The sequence below is a fragment of the Capsicum annuum genome, chromosome 4, assembly GCF_002878395.1.
Source record: "Capsicum annuum cultivar UCD-10X-F1 chromosome 4, UCD10Xv1.1, whole genome shotgun sequence".
Classification (NCBI taxonomy): Eukaryota; Viridiplantae; Streptophyta; class Magnoliopsida; order Solanales; family Solanaceae; genus Capsicum; species Capsicum annuum.
In genome coordinates, this window is record NC_061114.1 from 223177492 (window position 1) to 223194911 (window position 17420).

The window sequence follows — 17420 nt, forward strand, 5'->3', positions numbered from 1 at the left end:
CTAGAGGTGCGCTCAATAAAGAAAATGAAATAGCAGCACTTCCTTGTAGGTCCTTCCAACTTGTTTTCGCTGTATATATATATATATATATATATTATTCACATTGAACCTTCCTTCCCTCTTTCTTCGCTTATTCCATTATTCTCACGGTATGTTTTTCTCCAGTTAGTTTCCCTTATCATATCGATTTTATTTTTCATTACTATTATGTTTTTGCTTAGCTCAATTATAATTTAATAATTTTCACGTATTAGGTCAAAAATCATTCATCATCATCATCGAGTACAATTATTTGAATTGTTGTTGGAATTCGCTGCGCAATGCGGAGTTTTGTATCGACATCGAAGGTAATTAGGCGTTTAGTTACGCATCGGAATGTGTGCAAACAGAGAGTTGGGATTGAAAACCATGTTCAAGTTCGATGCTTGAGTGGTATTGTTGGTGTTCCTTCAGTTTCACCTGGTTGTGATGTTGGTAGCAAGGTGATTAAGCCGCTTTCATCGTCGTCGGCATTGGGAGAAGTTTGTAGAATTGGGAATTCGATTCAAAGTAGAGGATTTTTGGGATGTGGTGATGGAGAAGAGGGGAATATGTTAACGAAAATACACGAGGAGAAGTGTGTTGTGGGGTAAGTTACTAATTACCATTTCGTGTTTTTATGATAATGCTCTCAAACTCTATGAATGTTGACCGATATTAATGTGTAATTTTTCATATAGTTTTCGAATATCTAAATTTTAAATTTAAGATATTGTGTTAATCTAATTGAATTTAGCTTCGAAAATTTGTCAAATTGACTCTTGTGAAATGAAATATGACTCGTATTTAACGGAGGAAGTATGTGTGCATGCCAATAGAGCACCTGTGGAAGCTATTTACTTCAGTATTAATGCTATACAGTGTTATTAAAAGCGAAAGTGGAAAAAAGCTCTAAGGTCCATTGGGGCTTAAATGCAAAATGCTAATAAAGTGTTGGCTTTAATTAAAAAAATCGCAAACGGAGAAAAAAAATACAAGTATATATGTAGTCCAAGATTAATAATTATAAGCATAAGTGACAAATATATGAAAAAAGAAATTGAAAAAATATTATGATAAAGTGAAATATCAACGGTTTAGTGTCGCCTCTTTAGAAGAGGCACATTGGCAAGGAAAAGTATGCCTTAGAAAATTGATGACAACACTGAAGCACACATAAAGCGAGGCGAAGCGCTCAACATGTTTTGAGCCTCGCTTTAGGGCTTAAGCGTGCCTTTGATAACACTGATGCTATAAGGAACGGAATGGACCCGATAGAGTGGAATAGAGCACGGAGAATTCGGGTGGGGGAAGCCAATTTCTCTTACTTCAATTTTCTTCTTCTTCCAAAAGAGAGAACAATTTTCATGTACTTTTGTTTCTTATCATGAGAAAATTGTAGGTTCATTGCGTGATCTTTACATAGTAAAATTGTGGTGAGCATTATAAAAGTGGCAAATATGTAATTGGTGTTGACGCCAAATCAAGAAGTTACTTTAGGGTGTTTGAGTTTTTTTTGCTTCAAGAAGGTAACATATTGGTCGAATTACTGTATTTCCTTTCCATACTGTTGTGATATGTTTTACTTGAGCCGTATACACAGTACACACCACCCTCCCCAGAGCCTACTTGTCGGATTATATCTGGGTATGTTGTTATTGTAGAAGGTAACATATTCTTGTGTACATATAGACATCAACACATAAATTGCTCTAGTATCCAAACATCAACACATTAATTTCTCCGGTATCCAACATGTAGTGACTACATAAGATTACCAAAAAAGAAGGCGAGTAAACTACACAAAACAACCTTGCTCGTCTTACAAGGAACCTAATACACCTATGATTGCCTCTGAATCATCTTATATTCAGATTTACCCACGGAAACTCTAAAAAGAAGAACGCAATTCATCTTAATCTTTTGTAAATTGCTGCTTGTATCTTAAAAGTGCCTTGAGTTCCTCTCCTTCCATATTGACTACCAAATAATTGTAGGGACAATTTTTCATCTGTCTTTGCCACTGTTGCAGTTTTCACCTTTGTTCCAGCATGCTATAACTTCGGGAGTTCTTCCCGGTAATGTCCAACTAGAACCTCTGAGATTGATGAACAATCCCGTAACTTTCTTATCATTCTGCAATGTAAAAACATAGACTTATAGTCTGCCTCTTTCCCACATAAGTGACATCTGGAACATAATTGTATTCCCCTCTTACTAAGAATATCATGGGTCAGCACAACTTCTTTTACAACTAACCAGGAGAACCAAGTCACCTTATAAGGTGCCTTATCCACAAAAGTAAATCCAAAGCCATATAGTCTGGAATTTCAGAAATATATGAGAAATGACTGGAAAAATGATAATCCAAATATCTTTCTCTGTGTTTGAGCTTTATTAATACTATAGATATGCCTGGTAGTGTGTATATAGTATTGTTATGTAGTTCTAGCATGACCCACATGATACATTTTTGATGATTATGTATATCATAGAAATTGTTGGGAGGTTTGCTCATGTTGATATGTTGTATGCTCTCTTTTTACTTCAAACCGTCTAGACAATTATTGTAAGGCTAGAAACTCTCTCCTTGAAGTTTTAACATAACTGTTTCAACTGCTATTGCTATTCTTGTATCCAACATAAACTTCTGGTTTATTGGTGCATCAATAACATCCTTTCTCGGTGATCTACACTTCAAATACTGTCTTAACTCATTAGTAAAGAATGTACCAGGAGACTTTACATTTTTTTAAGTTGTAGGCTTGCAGCTACATTTTCTAGAAACCATGCCTTGTTAACCTAGGACAAAGGTCTCTTGCTCTTTTACCTTTTCTTTTGTTTGTTTGTTTCTTCAAGGGCAGAGTCAAGTTCTTTACCTTCCTAAATCAGCTTGCTCGTACAAATAGCAATTCAGACCACCTCCCAGTTCTTATCCCACTTGACCTAATTTTGCAGGAGCAATAACTTGAGAGGCTATTTAAAAGAGATAGCAACAACAACAACATACCCCGTATATTCCCACAAAGTCGGGTTTGAGGAGGGTAAAGTGTACGCAGTCCGTATCACTACCTCAGATGAAGTAGAGAGGTTGTTTCCTATAGACCCCCGACACAGGACAACTAACAGTATAGCAAACAAACAAACAAAAATCATAAAAACAAACAACAAAAAGGGATAGCACACCACTAAATAATAAACGATACCAGACACCCATAGAGTACTACTATAAACTATCATTCCCTAAGTTGCTCGGACTCCGGTGCGGGTGTCCGATATGGGTACGGATCTAGAGGTCAGATCCTTCATGGTCTCAATTTAAAGAATATGGATCTGGGTTGGATACGGGTGCGGGGATTCGGCAAAAAATAATTTAAATATCTAAAAATATAGTTATAAAACTTAAATTATGAGATATTATATGTAAAACTTGAGGAGAAAATATTTTTCAAGAAGAAAATCTTGGAAGGAGATAAAAAGAAAAGCAATAACATAGAAATTTCTATACACAAGGTATTCCATTTTTTTCAATTTCACCTTAGCTTTTGTTTTGATTACAAAATTTCTTAAATCTGTCCGGATTTTTTCAGTCGATTTTGGTCGAAGTACCAAAAATCGGTTGACCAGATCGGGTACGGATCCCACACCCACACCCATGTCGTGTCGACACCGGTGCGGCACCGAAAGTGAAGAGTTCGAGTAACTTAGATCATTCCGAAATCACAAGTATCAGCAAAACACCACGAACAAGGAACTAGTAGACACACACGCATACGGCATACCACAAGAAAGTCCGATTGTTAAAAGAGATACATGAGATTAATTGCTCTCTGAATTGACAAGAAAGTACGATTGTTAGTCTGTTACCCCCAATTACTGTTATGGAGCAAAAGTATTTTGATATTTGCACAATTTCACAACAAAAGAAAAGCTGTGATATTTTCAAGGAAAAGGTAAAAGGAAGTAGAAACAATTGAGATGTAATGATTTTGGAGAAGAAGGGCCCCAACTTCTGTAATTTACATGTAGGATAATTAGTGAAAGGAAACATAATAAAAATGACGCGCTTATGGGTAGTAATTGAATAACAGAAAATGAAATTAAAAGTCAATTATTTCCATGTCTTTGAATTCAGCAACTTCTACTCAGCCAGTTAAGAATAGATGAGGATGCACTTCGTAGAAGAAATAACATGTTTTTATTCATCAAACTTCCTAAGGGCTAAAAGAGAAACTATTGGAGATCACTCTTTGACCTTTGCTATTTTTCTTGAGTTTTAAGAGAAAGATATACCTTTGATACTTCCACTTTTACTTACTAAGCGAAGCACAGGAAAACCTAGGCACAAGTAAAATTTTCAGTTCAAGTTGATAGCTGATTCTGCATGCTCAATCTTTTTTTGTTTTGAAATTTGCAAACAAACTCCGTTTAATTTTCATTTACTTGGGGGATACATTCTGATTACCCCTGTAGGTAATTCAACCCCCAACCGCTATGAGAAATGTTATACAACTTACCTACTAACTCCTATCATTGTAATTAGATACTCTCCAGAGCAGTTATATGCTGTGGTTGCTGCTGTTGACTTGTATGAAGATTTCCTCCCCTGGTGTCAAAGATCGGAGATCCTAAGAAGCCATCCAGATGGATCTTTTGATGCTGAGCTGGAGATTGGCTTCAAATTTCTTGTTGAGAGTTATGTGTCTCATGTGGAACTAAACAAACCAAAATATATCAAGGTAGCATTGGTCATGTATCTATAAAATTTATTTACTTTTTTAACGGGTGAAAAATATAGTACTCCCTCCGTATCAAAAAGAATGACCTACTTTGACTTGACACAAAGTTTAAGAAAATAAAAAAGACGTTTGAATCTTGTGGTCTTAAATTAAAGTAGTGTCAAATTTACCAAAATGCCCTTTAATCTTGTGGCTATAAACATGTCATGTGGAAAGTTGAAATTAAAGTATTGCCAAAAAAGGAAAGGGGTCCTTTTTGAAACGGACTACAAAGGAAAGTAGGTCATTCTTTTTTAAACGGAGGGAGTATTTATTAACTTATTAAATTTCTTTCAATTAAGCATATCACAAATTTAGACACGATATGGAGCAGCTTCAACTTACTGTGGACATGACCCTAGATAGGAAGGTGTGTAGGTCGCGGATAAGGGCAGAAGGCTAGTGTGAGTGTGTGAGGTGTAGCAAGCGGTTAGGTGAGACCTTGTGTTGCCGGGCTAGTAATCTTAGGATTCTTAATATTCTTAGGTGTCTTTGGTATGTGCGAGTATGTTACAACTAGGTAGGTGTCCTTCGTATTTTTTTGCATACTTTTTATTTTCTCTCTTTCGTGTTGCCCTTATTTATCGTATGTCGTATTTTCTCTGTTTTCTAGTGACATTATTTCTTATCACGGATTTTCTGTTGTGTCATTCATCCCTTGTTACTGTCTTGTATCTCGAGCCGGTGGTCTATCGGAAACAGCCTCTCTACTTCTTCGGAGGTAGCGGTATGGTTTGCGTACATCTTACCCTCCCCAGACCCCACTTTGTGGGAATACACTGGGTTTGTTGTTGTTGTTAGTTAGTTTAATTTTCTTTTTTTAATGTTTCAGATACTGTTTTTCTTACAATAGTTACTCTATATGAACATTGTGAATTTATATCACCTGGATCTTTAAAAGATCAATGGTATCTCATTTTTTGATCCCTTTTCAAAATCATGCAATTACTAAAGTGTAGTGTACCATTCAAGAATTTGTTAGTTTGCATATATGCCTTCTAACTGATGCTCTGTGTGTCAATTGAAAAGCACAATAATGCTGGCATTGACTTATTCTTGAGAAGTTGGACCATGATTGAAAAGAGTGTAAAAGCTAACTATTTTACAGCTTCATCCAATATCTCTTAAATAAATTACAGTTTCATCCTCTTCTTTTCTGGGATAAGCACTATCCCAAAAAACAAAATTTTCATAAAAAGGTATATTTCTCATTCATATTTTAGATGAAGTAAAGAAATTGTCTCAAACAACTTACAATATTTTTGATTTAATGAAGATCTAGTGAAAAACCTAACATAATGATAGCAGAAGTATCCATGTAGGGAACCCTAACTAGTTACATCAAGGTTTAGGTGTTCTTGGTAAGCTTATATTATGCCCGTATAACAGGGGTTTTTATTTGGTTGGAGATGTATCTCAGTGAGGGTTACCTAGTTACCTAGTGGAGGGATATCTGCATTGTGCAAGGTTTAGAGAACCCTAATCTGCCTTCAAAAAATGTCTTTCAGTAGGAATAGACAAGCCTCGTTTTTGCCCTTAACAGGAATCCAAAAGTGGAGATCAGCTTACCTATCTAATGACTCTCCCTGCGATCGAGTTAGCCCATGACCTCAAGATCAAGAAGAGCCAGCGATACATAGAAGACAAGGGAAGACCTTGCTCGAACAAAATGAACATAGCAGAAGGAATATTTAGAATGGGATCATGAGCAAAAACACAGATGAAATTGAGTGGATATTGATGATTCATATGGGGGACCAACTAGTTCTGAATTGAAGTTGTTGTCATTGTATTATTTGGGAAATATTAGGTACTGTGACAGGATCTTGATTTTTGTAGCTAATCTATAGGAGAGCGCACACTGACAAAATGAGACACCAACACTAACAGAATGGGAAAAATCAGAAAATTTGGAGTATCCAAAAACATGTTAAGATCAGAAGATCCTAAAAAGATGTTCTGCAGATTTTTAGAGGAGGATAGCTTCTCTTCCGTTTCCACATTTCATCCGTCTTTGTCTGTCGTTTCCTTGGTATTTGGGGCCTCGACTTTTCCTAGGTTCTTTGAGATAAGTTACTATCCTCAATAAGTCAATTTAAATACTCGACGTGTCTATTAGATTCCAAAGCTTTAGGATATAGGTATTATTAATGAGAAGTCCCTTCTTCTCACCTGATAATTCTGTGTGCTTTTACCTGTCTGACAATTCTGAAATATCTTAATTTACCTTTTTTTCATGCATATACTTTTTTTGTTGTTGTTGCAGACAACTGCTACTGATAGTGGCCTTTTTGAACATTTGATTAACATCTGGGAGTTCAACCCTGGACCAACTCCTGGATCTTGTAACCTTCACTTTTTGGTAGATTTTAAGTTCCATTCTCCGTTATATCGACAGGTAAAATTTCCCATTTTCAATATAGTATAATATTTAATGTCTTAGCCATAATACCATGTGAATAAGAATATCTTGAAGATACTAATTCACTGATGCCTTCCCTGTACTTTAGATTTATTCTTCAGCTAATTGTTTACGTTTGCTTGATGCATTGTAGAATCAAACCATAAGAATCTGGTTAAAAAATAATATTTCCTAGTCGTACTAGTTCGAATGCATTTTGAATACCACTAAAATCACACTTCAGTTTTCTCTCTCCTTTTTCTATGTGAAAATCATCCACCAAAGTTTCCATCTTTTAACTTCCTAAAACTATATTTCACAGCTTGTGACTCATCTATTACTACTACAGTAGAAGAAGGGCAGCCTGGTGTTCGAAGCATCCTGCATTCACGTAGGGTCCGGGGAAGGGCTGCACCCTAAGAGAGGGAATGTAGGCAACCCACCCTGATGCAATGTCTGATTCCACAACTTGAACCTGTGACCTATAGACCGATATGTCACATGGAGACAACTTTGCCATTTCTCCAAGGCTCCCCTTCACTACAGTTGTAGAAGCATGTTGCAAAATATTTTATACCTTGTATAGTTGTATTTATGGAATTGGAAATCGAGATCTTTTGACGTCTCTTAGGACAATATAGTTTGATGGGTCAAGTAATAGGACTAGAAGGGAAGTATATAGAGATGCAATTCGGCAGTTGTGCTCATTTCACTAACTACATGTGAATCTGATAAGTTGCATCCTAGGACAATATAGTTTGATGGGTCAAGTAATAGGACTAGAAGGGAAGTATATAGAGATGCAATTCGGCAGTTGTGCTCATTTCACTAACTACATGTGAATCTGATAAGTTGCATCCTATTCTTTGTATCGAAATTCAGGGCAGTGTTGATAATTGATAAGTTGCTGAAAATGGCCTTAAATTGTCACCTTATGGGATTAATTTCCTTTACTGTTGGTTATCAACTAATGAGAACATTAGTATTGGTTTCTTTCTTTGGTACTGTTTTGTCGGTAATTAGTATCATTCTTGCACCACACCTTGATCTGTCTTACATACCTTTTTTTTTCAAATGTGTTGAGTTTTGGTGCTAAGTTTCTCAGTTTTTACTTTTTATAAATCGATATATAGGATATATGTGATTCTCTCTTTGATGGCTACTTCAAATAAAAGACACCAGTATTGATTTATCTTTTTGGTATTCCTCATGTTTTCGGGTGCTAAGCCATTTTCTGTTTTCGTCATGGTATGAAGATGATGCATCCCTCCTTTTTCTCCCGCGATCAGTCACACTTTTTTCTTCTGAGAGTGAATTTTAAGAAAATCAAGCCCCCATTATATGAAATTGGATGATGTTCTACTTAAGTATCAGATTGTTTTGTTTTTATTACTTATATTCAGGATAAATGTGGCCAGTTTTGTCTTCTAACATGGTAACCTGAGCTACCTAGATAGTTATTGTTCTTTATTAAATAATCCTTCATTTTTATTTTATTTTATTTTTATTTTATTTTTCTGTTGGTTATTAAAAAAAAAAGTTGGAACTGTTTAGGCTGGATATGGTATTTGGTTGCCTAGAGGCACCTCAACAAAGAGAAATGAGAGTGTTGAATTTACTTTGCGGTAATTTGTATTAAAAAACCTCGTGTGGAAGTTTCAGAAACCTTATTTTTATCTGTTCCTTTTCTTCTTCAGTTGATTTGTTTAGTAGCATCATCTTAACTTGTGATTTAAAAGCCATTGGTGCATTACTCCTTGGCAGGTAGCAAACATGTTCTTTAAGGAGGTGGTCTCTAAACTAGTTGGTTCCTTCCGCGATCGGTGCCGTTTGATATATGGACCAGGGGTTCCCATTCATGAGGATACATATCAACAGAGGTTATAAAGATTGGTGTTAGGTTGTGACTAGTGATTAAATGAAAACGCGTTGGGCCAGTTCAGTTTTCCGAGTACCAGTTGGTCCAACTGCAGTCTGATTCTTGAGTTAATTCTTAACTTGAGAAGGAGCTGATTCAGCCTCCCTGGTATTCCCAATTTCTTAAAGCTACTGGATTTCTTTTTCTTTTGGGAAGTGGGGGTTTTCTTGGGGCAAGAAGTGTAACAATTCAGGTTGTGCCATTTCGTTGTTAGGTCCACATCATGTAGGCTTAACCAATACCATTTGAATCAGCTCACAAGGTGTTTTGACAAATATTTAGAAGCTTCGTTACTAGAATACATGTTCATTTAAATTTATATATATTGTAGGTCTAGGAATGCCATTAATCAGTGTAATATGCTGCCGTTATGCGCTGTACCTCTATTGTGGAATTTAATTGTTGGGCCTAGCTGTTAAAACTTACAACACTTCCATTTCCAGTTGATAGTACGCTGTTGTATTAACCCCAGTTGGGATGTATGTGTGTTTCCAGAGAATAATTCTTTAGGAGGAGTTTAACGAAAGAAGAAAGTACTCTTTTACTCATGAAGCCATGCAAAATGATGTTTGCCCTTCCTAGTAGAAATGCTGTTTATCCATCTGTGTCATAGAAGTGTGAATGAGAACGTTATTTAGTTTTAGGGATTTCGAAGTCATATATCTCACAGTTGTTGGCCTACGGGTCTTCATGGGTCGGTTTGGATCGATTAGTGGTTAAAACCATAACCAAAACTAATTTAGTCGGTTTTTGAATTTCTAAAATCAAACCAAACCACAAATAGAAATAACTGTCGGTTTGGTTCTTGTCGGTTTTTCAGTTTTTTCGGTTATTGACTAGCCTACTCTAATCATCTCTAGAATAAGTTTTTTTTTTTTTAACCCATAGAAAAGAGTATCACATTGAACAATTTCTCATGAAATATTTGTACAGTGAGGGACAAATGACACTATAAACTCTTAAAAATCAGAACAAACACATTAAACAAAACCAATATTGAGATAAAAAACACCAGCTTTGTATTATAGGCACTAAGATTATCCAACGACATACAAACACATATATGTACATTGTAAAACAGAGCTTTGTATTAGCTTTGTATTCTGTTGCAGTGTACTGCAAGAAGAGATCTGTTTACTTTATAGACTAGCTAGGTGCGCTAATCATATAGGGGAAAGATTGAATAAACAAGGAGACATAAATTAAAATTTAATTTAAGATTAAATTTAATAAAATATTTATATTTTATTTATAAATTATATATATATATATATATATATATATAAATTTATCGGTTTAGTTTGGTTATTTTCACGGTTTTTTTAAAGTAAAACTATAATCAAACCAAATAGCATCGGTCTTTAAAAATTTAAAATCAAACCTAACTAAATCAAATCGAACGTCAGTTTTTTTAATCGGTTTGATTCGATTTACGGTTAGATTTGTTTTTAACCAAACCCATGGATACCCATTGTTGCAATATTTTGTTTGCGAAGATCGCTTGTTGAATCTACAGAGTATTTTTTGGTTCACTCAATTCGGTTTCTAACTGTGAAATGGATTTAGTTTGTGTGCTTGAGAGTATATATCTGAACCCAATGTTAGTAGTCTGAAATCCTTCAACTCATACTCTTTATGTATCCTGGGAGATGGATGTCACTTTGTATATAACCTGGTGTGCAGTAACAATATCTGTACTGTTAAGTCTCTAGTTATAAACTCTTGAAAACTTGGTGTAAACGTCCTATGGTAATTGCATGCATTGAAAATAAGATATAACTACTGTCGCGAACATTAGGTGATTTCTTTGCTTTTGTTTACATTTTGGCGGACACTGTTTTGGTGGACGGTCACCCTGTGTACCTGTGCTATGGCCTATGGGAGGTAGCAGGCACCAGTAGAATTTGTTGACTCACGCACAAGCCGGCCCAAAGACCAACCTTATATTTAAAAAAAAAAATAAAAAAAGTAGTTAAAAAATACCAAGTGATTGTTCTCATAGGGGTCGTTTGGTAGAGTGTATAAGAATAATGCAAAATATGGTGTATTAGTAATGCTTGTGTTAGTTATGCTTGTATTTTTCTTATGCAATATTTGGTTTGATGTATTAAAAAAGACATGAATTACATAATTTCTAAAAAAAAAATTTTTTTTTTTACATAATACCCTCAATATATATGTTGGAAAGGATGCCGAAATTTTTTTGAGGGATAATAGGGTCTTTAAGCATGTTAATGCCTGCATTAGATCCATTGCATTTCTAATGCCATGGATTTTGAGGTATTAGTAATACATACCTTAATACACAATAGAGTGTTCGTTATACATATACCAAACAAGGTACTACTAATACACATTAAACTAATGCATGCATTAACATTTCAATACACTCTACCAAACGACCACTTAGTGATTGTTCCCATATGTCTTTAGCCTTGATGGACAAAGTTACTTGGTATCTGTTGCTAGTGGGAGGTGATAAGTATCTCGTGGAATTAGCTGAGGTGCGTAAAAGCTTGTCCGGACACCACGATTATACCAAAAAACTGAATTTCTGATTGGAGTTGTTACACTTGGTCGTTCCATATCCAGAATTTGGATGCACAGGTTCTTGAATATGACAAAAAGGTAAAGGTAGGTTGAATCAGAGGAAGTGTTATGTATGTAAATATCTTTGCAGATGAGACTGAGAATCTGTTCTTTCACTTTCATCTTCCTACAATTATGCAGCAAAAAGGGTCCATACATTCACAAAGTTAACAAAGTAATAAGTGAAAACAAAGACACAAGCCAAATTCAAGACCACCCAAGAAAGTTTCATTCACATAACTGACCTCAGTGGGGATGAAGGAGCTGTCAAAATCCAAAATAATTAATGATTGATTTGCTTACAACCTTAGAAAAATTTTACAAAATTGATTCCTATAATATCCCATGTTACCAAGAACACTATCCATTTCAATAATTCATTCACTTTCAAAGTTCCCTCCAGCTGGAAATTGATTATAAAATAAAAAAGTATGTGATGTGGCCCCTAAATAATCTATCTCATTAGTCAAAGTGGGCTTCATGGGATCTTTATATCAAGTTTTCACACAAATTGTCTCAATTTTGGATGGTCTTTAGTTTTTGCCACTGAAGTCAATGGTGTTTAATTTCTGCCTTTACTTCTCATTTAATAAAAATTTATGTGCTAAAATATCGTTAACTTTGATGTGAAGTATTTTGCAAGACAAAATTATAAGAAATGTTTGTCCTGTGGTATGGAACTCAATCTAAATTCATAAGACAAATTTTTTAAAGAACCTTGTCTGAAGCATAAATTCAATAGACATAACATGTGTCTTGAGGGATAAGTTCCTTATTATGAACTTAAGGTTGAAGTCGTCTTGAAAGACATAATTTGTGTCTTGAGCAGAGTTCTATGAACGTTTTAAGACATAAAGTTTTAAAAGTTAACTTATGTTTTGTAAGACATAACCTGTGCCTTGGGTCATAAATTCAGTAGTATGAACTTTTTAAGATAAAATTCTAAAATTTAACTCGTACTTCGTAAGACATATCTTGTGCCTTAGACATAAGATCAATAGTATGAACTTGTTGGAACCTTGAAGTTTTGATGAATGACAATATGAATTAAACAAGTTGAATTTGATTCAAACACTTGATGATAAGGGAAAACAAGTTGAGTTGAAAAAGGAGTCCTATGTGAAGAAGGAGTTTCACTTCTAAGCATATCCTTAAGAGTCCAATGTGTGGAAGGAGAAAGATTCTGAAAATTGAAGAATTCAAAAGAGTTGGAGTTTTACAACAACACTAAGGAGACAAGAGTTGGAACTGAAGAAGGAGTCTCACTTGAAGTAGAACTTTATGCAATGAGAGTTCTAATTAAAGTAGGAGTTTGAAATAAAGAATGACTCTTTGGAGAGTTGTGCGTAAATAGAAGATGCAGTAGCCAGAATAATTCATGCATTTAAAAAAGAAGAAAAGCTCAATCGACAGATTGACTTCACGAAGTGCTACTCAATCACTGAAGAAACACGTTGAAGAACCTGGTCCTCAGTATAGAATCCAGCTAAGAGTTTTAGCGTTGATTTTTAGAGTTGTTTATTGTGTTTGAGCTATTCATGTAATATTAAGTTTTAGTGTGTAATAAACTGAATTAGGAGCTAATCTTCGAGTTGGGGAAAACTCAGAGACTTTGGGAACACATACCTTGGGAGGTGTGTATAGTTAGGAATTAGAGTTAATAATTCCTAGTTATTGAGTTATAGGGATTAGAGTTTATAATTCCTATTTGTTGGTTACAAGAGTTTTGTAATCAGTCGTTGTTGAGGCTCAGAATTTTTTAGTGAAGTTGGGGTTAAATCCTGTAGAGGTGCAGGTCGTGGTTTTTTACACCTTTTGAGCCGGGTGTTTTCCACGTAAAAATCATTGTGTTATTTACTTTTTGTTTACTGCTTCCTTGAAACATGTCAGTGGAACACGTCAGGCAACACGTTCCATCGATAAGCAAAAGTTAAGCGAAAATAAGAAAATTAGTGGGGCATGAATTCTTAACAACTGGTATCAGAGCGGGTTATCTTGTGAAGACTAACACCTTAAGATAAGATCCAAGATGAATTTTACACCACCTACTGGATACTACGAAGGACAAGACATCAATAGGCCTCCGTTGTTCAAGTGACAATACTACTTAGGATCGAAAGTAAGGATGAAAGATTTCCTTCAGGCTGTGGACTACGAACTATAGAATATAATTATCGATGGACCTCAATACCCCATGAAGAAAGATGTTGAAAAGAAGGAAGTACTAAAGGACAAAAACGAGTATGATGAGGCTGACTTTAATATGCTTGGAAAGAATGCCAAAGCCAAGTATATTCTTACTTGTGGACTTGGAATAGATGAATACAATAGGATCTCAGGTTGTACCTCCGCAAAAAAATTTGGGATACTCTTGTGGATAGATATGAGAAGAATATGGAGAACTTCAAAAAGAACGAGGGAACGAAGGATAAGTCACCAACATTAAAGGCGTCTGACAAAGAAGAATCAGATATGGATGATAAAAAGTTTGTCAAGAACTTTAAAAAACAATTTAAGAAAGACAAATGTTAGAACAAGAAAGGAACAAGTAGAAGGTGTTGTTCCAATGATAAGTCTCAAGGTGGTTGCTTTAAGTGTGAGAAGATCGATCACATGATCAAAGATTGTCCAGTTTGGGAAGTAGAATGGAGAAAGGAAATGGTTGAAAAGGAATTGAAAGAAAAAACCAAAAAGAGGGAAGAATATGCAATGGTAGCAGCTTGGTAATGAAGTTGATGAAGCAGCACTCATGGCTCTTGGAGATTCAGACTTGGAGGAAGAAGATGAAGCTTCTGAGGTAAGTATACTTTTACTTAAAGAAAAGTTGCATTTGTTTTCTAAAATAAAACTTATTTCATTGATGAGTGCACTAATTGATGACTTTCAAGAATCAACTTCTGATAGGGATGAGCTGTTCAACAGTGTTGCAAGCATCAAATTTGATTTTATTGATTTAGAAGCTTGCAAGAACATTGTCGAACAGGAAAATTGCACTCTCAAGAAACAGGTTGAGCAACTTAATTCTTCAAACAATGATCTTAAGTCTGAAGTTCTAAAATTGACACTCTTTGAAAAGGGAAAAAAGGCCATGAGTAAAGATCAAGAATATGCTGAACTTGAGCTAGTTAGATACAAACAAGAATGTCATGATCTAATTGAAAAAATAAATAAGTTGAGTCAAGAAGTTTCTAAACTAAAACTTGATCTTGAAAGGGCAAATAGGTGGACAAACTCCTCAAGAATTGTTCACAAATTGGGGGAAAGAAATTATAGTGAAAAGGTAGGATTAGGATTCCACAAAAATTTTGATGTTCCTAAAGATTTATGTTATATTTGTGGTAACCTTGGAAATCCAATCACTGAATATTCAGTTGCTGTCAAAAGCAGATCTAGCAGTCTAAATCTGGCAAATAAACTATCTCAGACCAAGAAAAGGATAAGTAAACCTAGTCAGAGAAACAGGTCACGTAACCTGCTGCCTGCATGGGCTAGAAGAAATCTGATTCATCCATTTACTCATAAGAAAGGACCCAAGCTTGTCTGGGTGCCTAAATTTAACCCTTAATTTGTTTTGTAGGTGAGAGAGAAAGGAGGCAAGAAAAATTTGTACATGGATAAAGCTTGCTCAAGGCATAAGACTAGAAGAAAATAAAGTTTCTTTCACTCACCTCATTTAAAGGGGGAATGGATCATTTGAAAGATGACCAGATTTGTAGTGCTCGTGTAAGGGAGGTTTAAAAAAAATGAAAAAAAGGATGACTGTGAAACTGATGTGCATGCACAGGAACATGTTGTACCACCTGATTCAATTGTTGTACAGACTGAGGGCATATTGACAGGGGAACATGTTGTACCACCTGGTTTAACTGTTGTACAGACTGAGGGCTTATTGACAGGGGAAACAACAAATCAAGAAATTGATTCATCAATAACACCAACACAAGCTGATGATAATGTTGTTGGTAATTCATAAGAATTGGTGTTGTCACAAGAATCTTGAGATATCTCATGGGAATCAATGGCTTAAGACTATAGTATTTAAATGAAAGTAATTTCACTCTTGAGGGCTATAAAGATGTTGATTATGTGAATTACTTAATTGACTGAAAATGCACCACTATCACTAAGTAGATAGCATTTGAAAAGAATAGGTTAGACTTTGGGGATGATTAAAATTGCATGAACTCCCCTCAATGATTGACTAGAATAACCATTTTTTTTATCTTATTAGCTAAAAAGTTATTCTATTCAGTCTTGCACATTTAGTTGTGTGTCCCAATTTCAGATTTTTGACTTTTCTAACCTAATTTTGTATTAGATTGTGCAGAAAATAGGTACAAGCAAGCAATTGTGACTACAAAGTTTTTCTTATCAAGTATGTTCTACACTAACATAAGCATAGGCTGTCTAAGTTGAAACAGTTGAGCACACCTGTTCAATTCCATACAGTTCATCCTCTCATTGTCTAATAAAGCTAATGAATTGGTTGACCAAACTTTCTTTGATTCTCTGCAAATAGTTGTGCACAAATCTTTTAATTCTACACCAGAAATTCCTTCTTCTTTCTCAACCAAAATATTAGTTTTTGGATCATGTATTTTTCAAAGCTGATCATCAATCACATGCAGCATATGTTTCTGAAAAATGAAAAGGGACATGTTCTCCCTTTTTGTTCCTAATTGGCTATTTGTAGGGACTTCTCAATCCTCTCAATCCTAGTTCAGGTTTGACTTATATAAAAAAAAATAATGGATGTTCTTGAACAACTGAATCATATTGCTCTACCTGTTTCAATAAGGAGGGATAATACTCATTTTAAAAAAAGAGGATTTAGCTGACAAAAATCTGAACTAGAAGCTGCATAAGACAGTCATGAAGTGTAATAAGAGGTTTGTAAGGCGAGGATCATGACTTTGAATCTTGACCTTGATTGATGGAGGGATGAAAATATTGAAGACATTCGCCAATTGACACAGTTGATATCACCTTTTCCACCTTCCTTATCAGCTCTTCACTAATTGTATCCTTAGTCATGTCCCATTTTTATACCGTATTCTTTTTTGATTAATGCTCAGTTGTTTTTCCCTGTTCAGTACTAGCTTAGGTTTAATGAGGAACATGTTTTGACAGTTAAATGGAATGGTTATTTTTGCTAAATTGACTCATATTTTTGCTCTCTTTAATACATTACTATGTTGGCTAAAGTCTTTGTCTGATTGTTTTGGTGATTGCCCCAGTGGCCATGAATAGCATAATAAATCACTTTGGCTAGTATATTATTGCATTGAAATGGTTTTCGATGATGCAAAAAAGGGGAAGATAAGAGGGTTATGCAATGTTTATAACTCATTGACTAACTTGTTTCATTCTAATGTTTTAAACTATAGTGCCAACAGGTGAAGATGTTTGAATGCACAAAGACAAAAGGTTTGTCATCATAAAAAAAGGGGAATTTGTTGGAACCTTGAAGTTTTGATGAATGACAATATGAATTAAACAAGTTGAATTTGATTCAAACACTTGATGATAAGGGAAAACAAGTTGAGTTGAAAAAGGAGTCTTATGTGAAGAAGGAGTTTCACTTCTAAGCATATCCTTAAGAGTTCAATGTGTGGAAGGAGAAATATTCTGAAAATTGAAGAATTCAAAAGAGTTGGAGTTTTACAACAACACTAAGGAGACAAGAGTTGGAACTGAAGAAGGAGTCTCACTTGAA

At 35.0% G+C, this 17420-nt stretch overlaps 1 protein-coding gene across 2 annotated transcripts; it reads left to right on the forward strand.

Annotated features, from left to right (window-relative positions):
* On the forward strand, positions 1 to 9562 carry LOC107867151 (coenzyme Q-binding protein COQ10 homolog, mitochondrial). 2 transcript variants are annotated; one of them, XM_016713274.2, is made up of 5 exons: positions 1 to 149; positions 255 to 628; positions 4562 to 4757; positions 7063 to 7194; positions 8962 to 9562. In XM_016713274.2, exons 2-5 carry the CDS (start codon positions 321 to 323, stop codon positions 9082 to 9084), a joined length of 759 nt encoding a protein of 252 aa, XP_016568760.1. In that variant the 5' UTR covers positions 1 to 149; positions 255 to 320; the 3' UTR covers positions 9085 to 9562. The 2 variants fall into 2 exon arrangements, with proteins under 2 accessions (XP_016568760.1, XP_047267114.1); XM_047411158.1 differs by lacking the exon at positions 7063 to 7194.
* The last annotated feature ends 7858 nt before the right edge of the window (positions 9563 to 17420 follow it).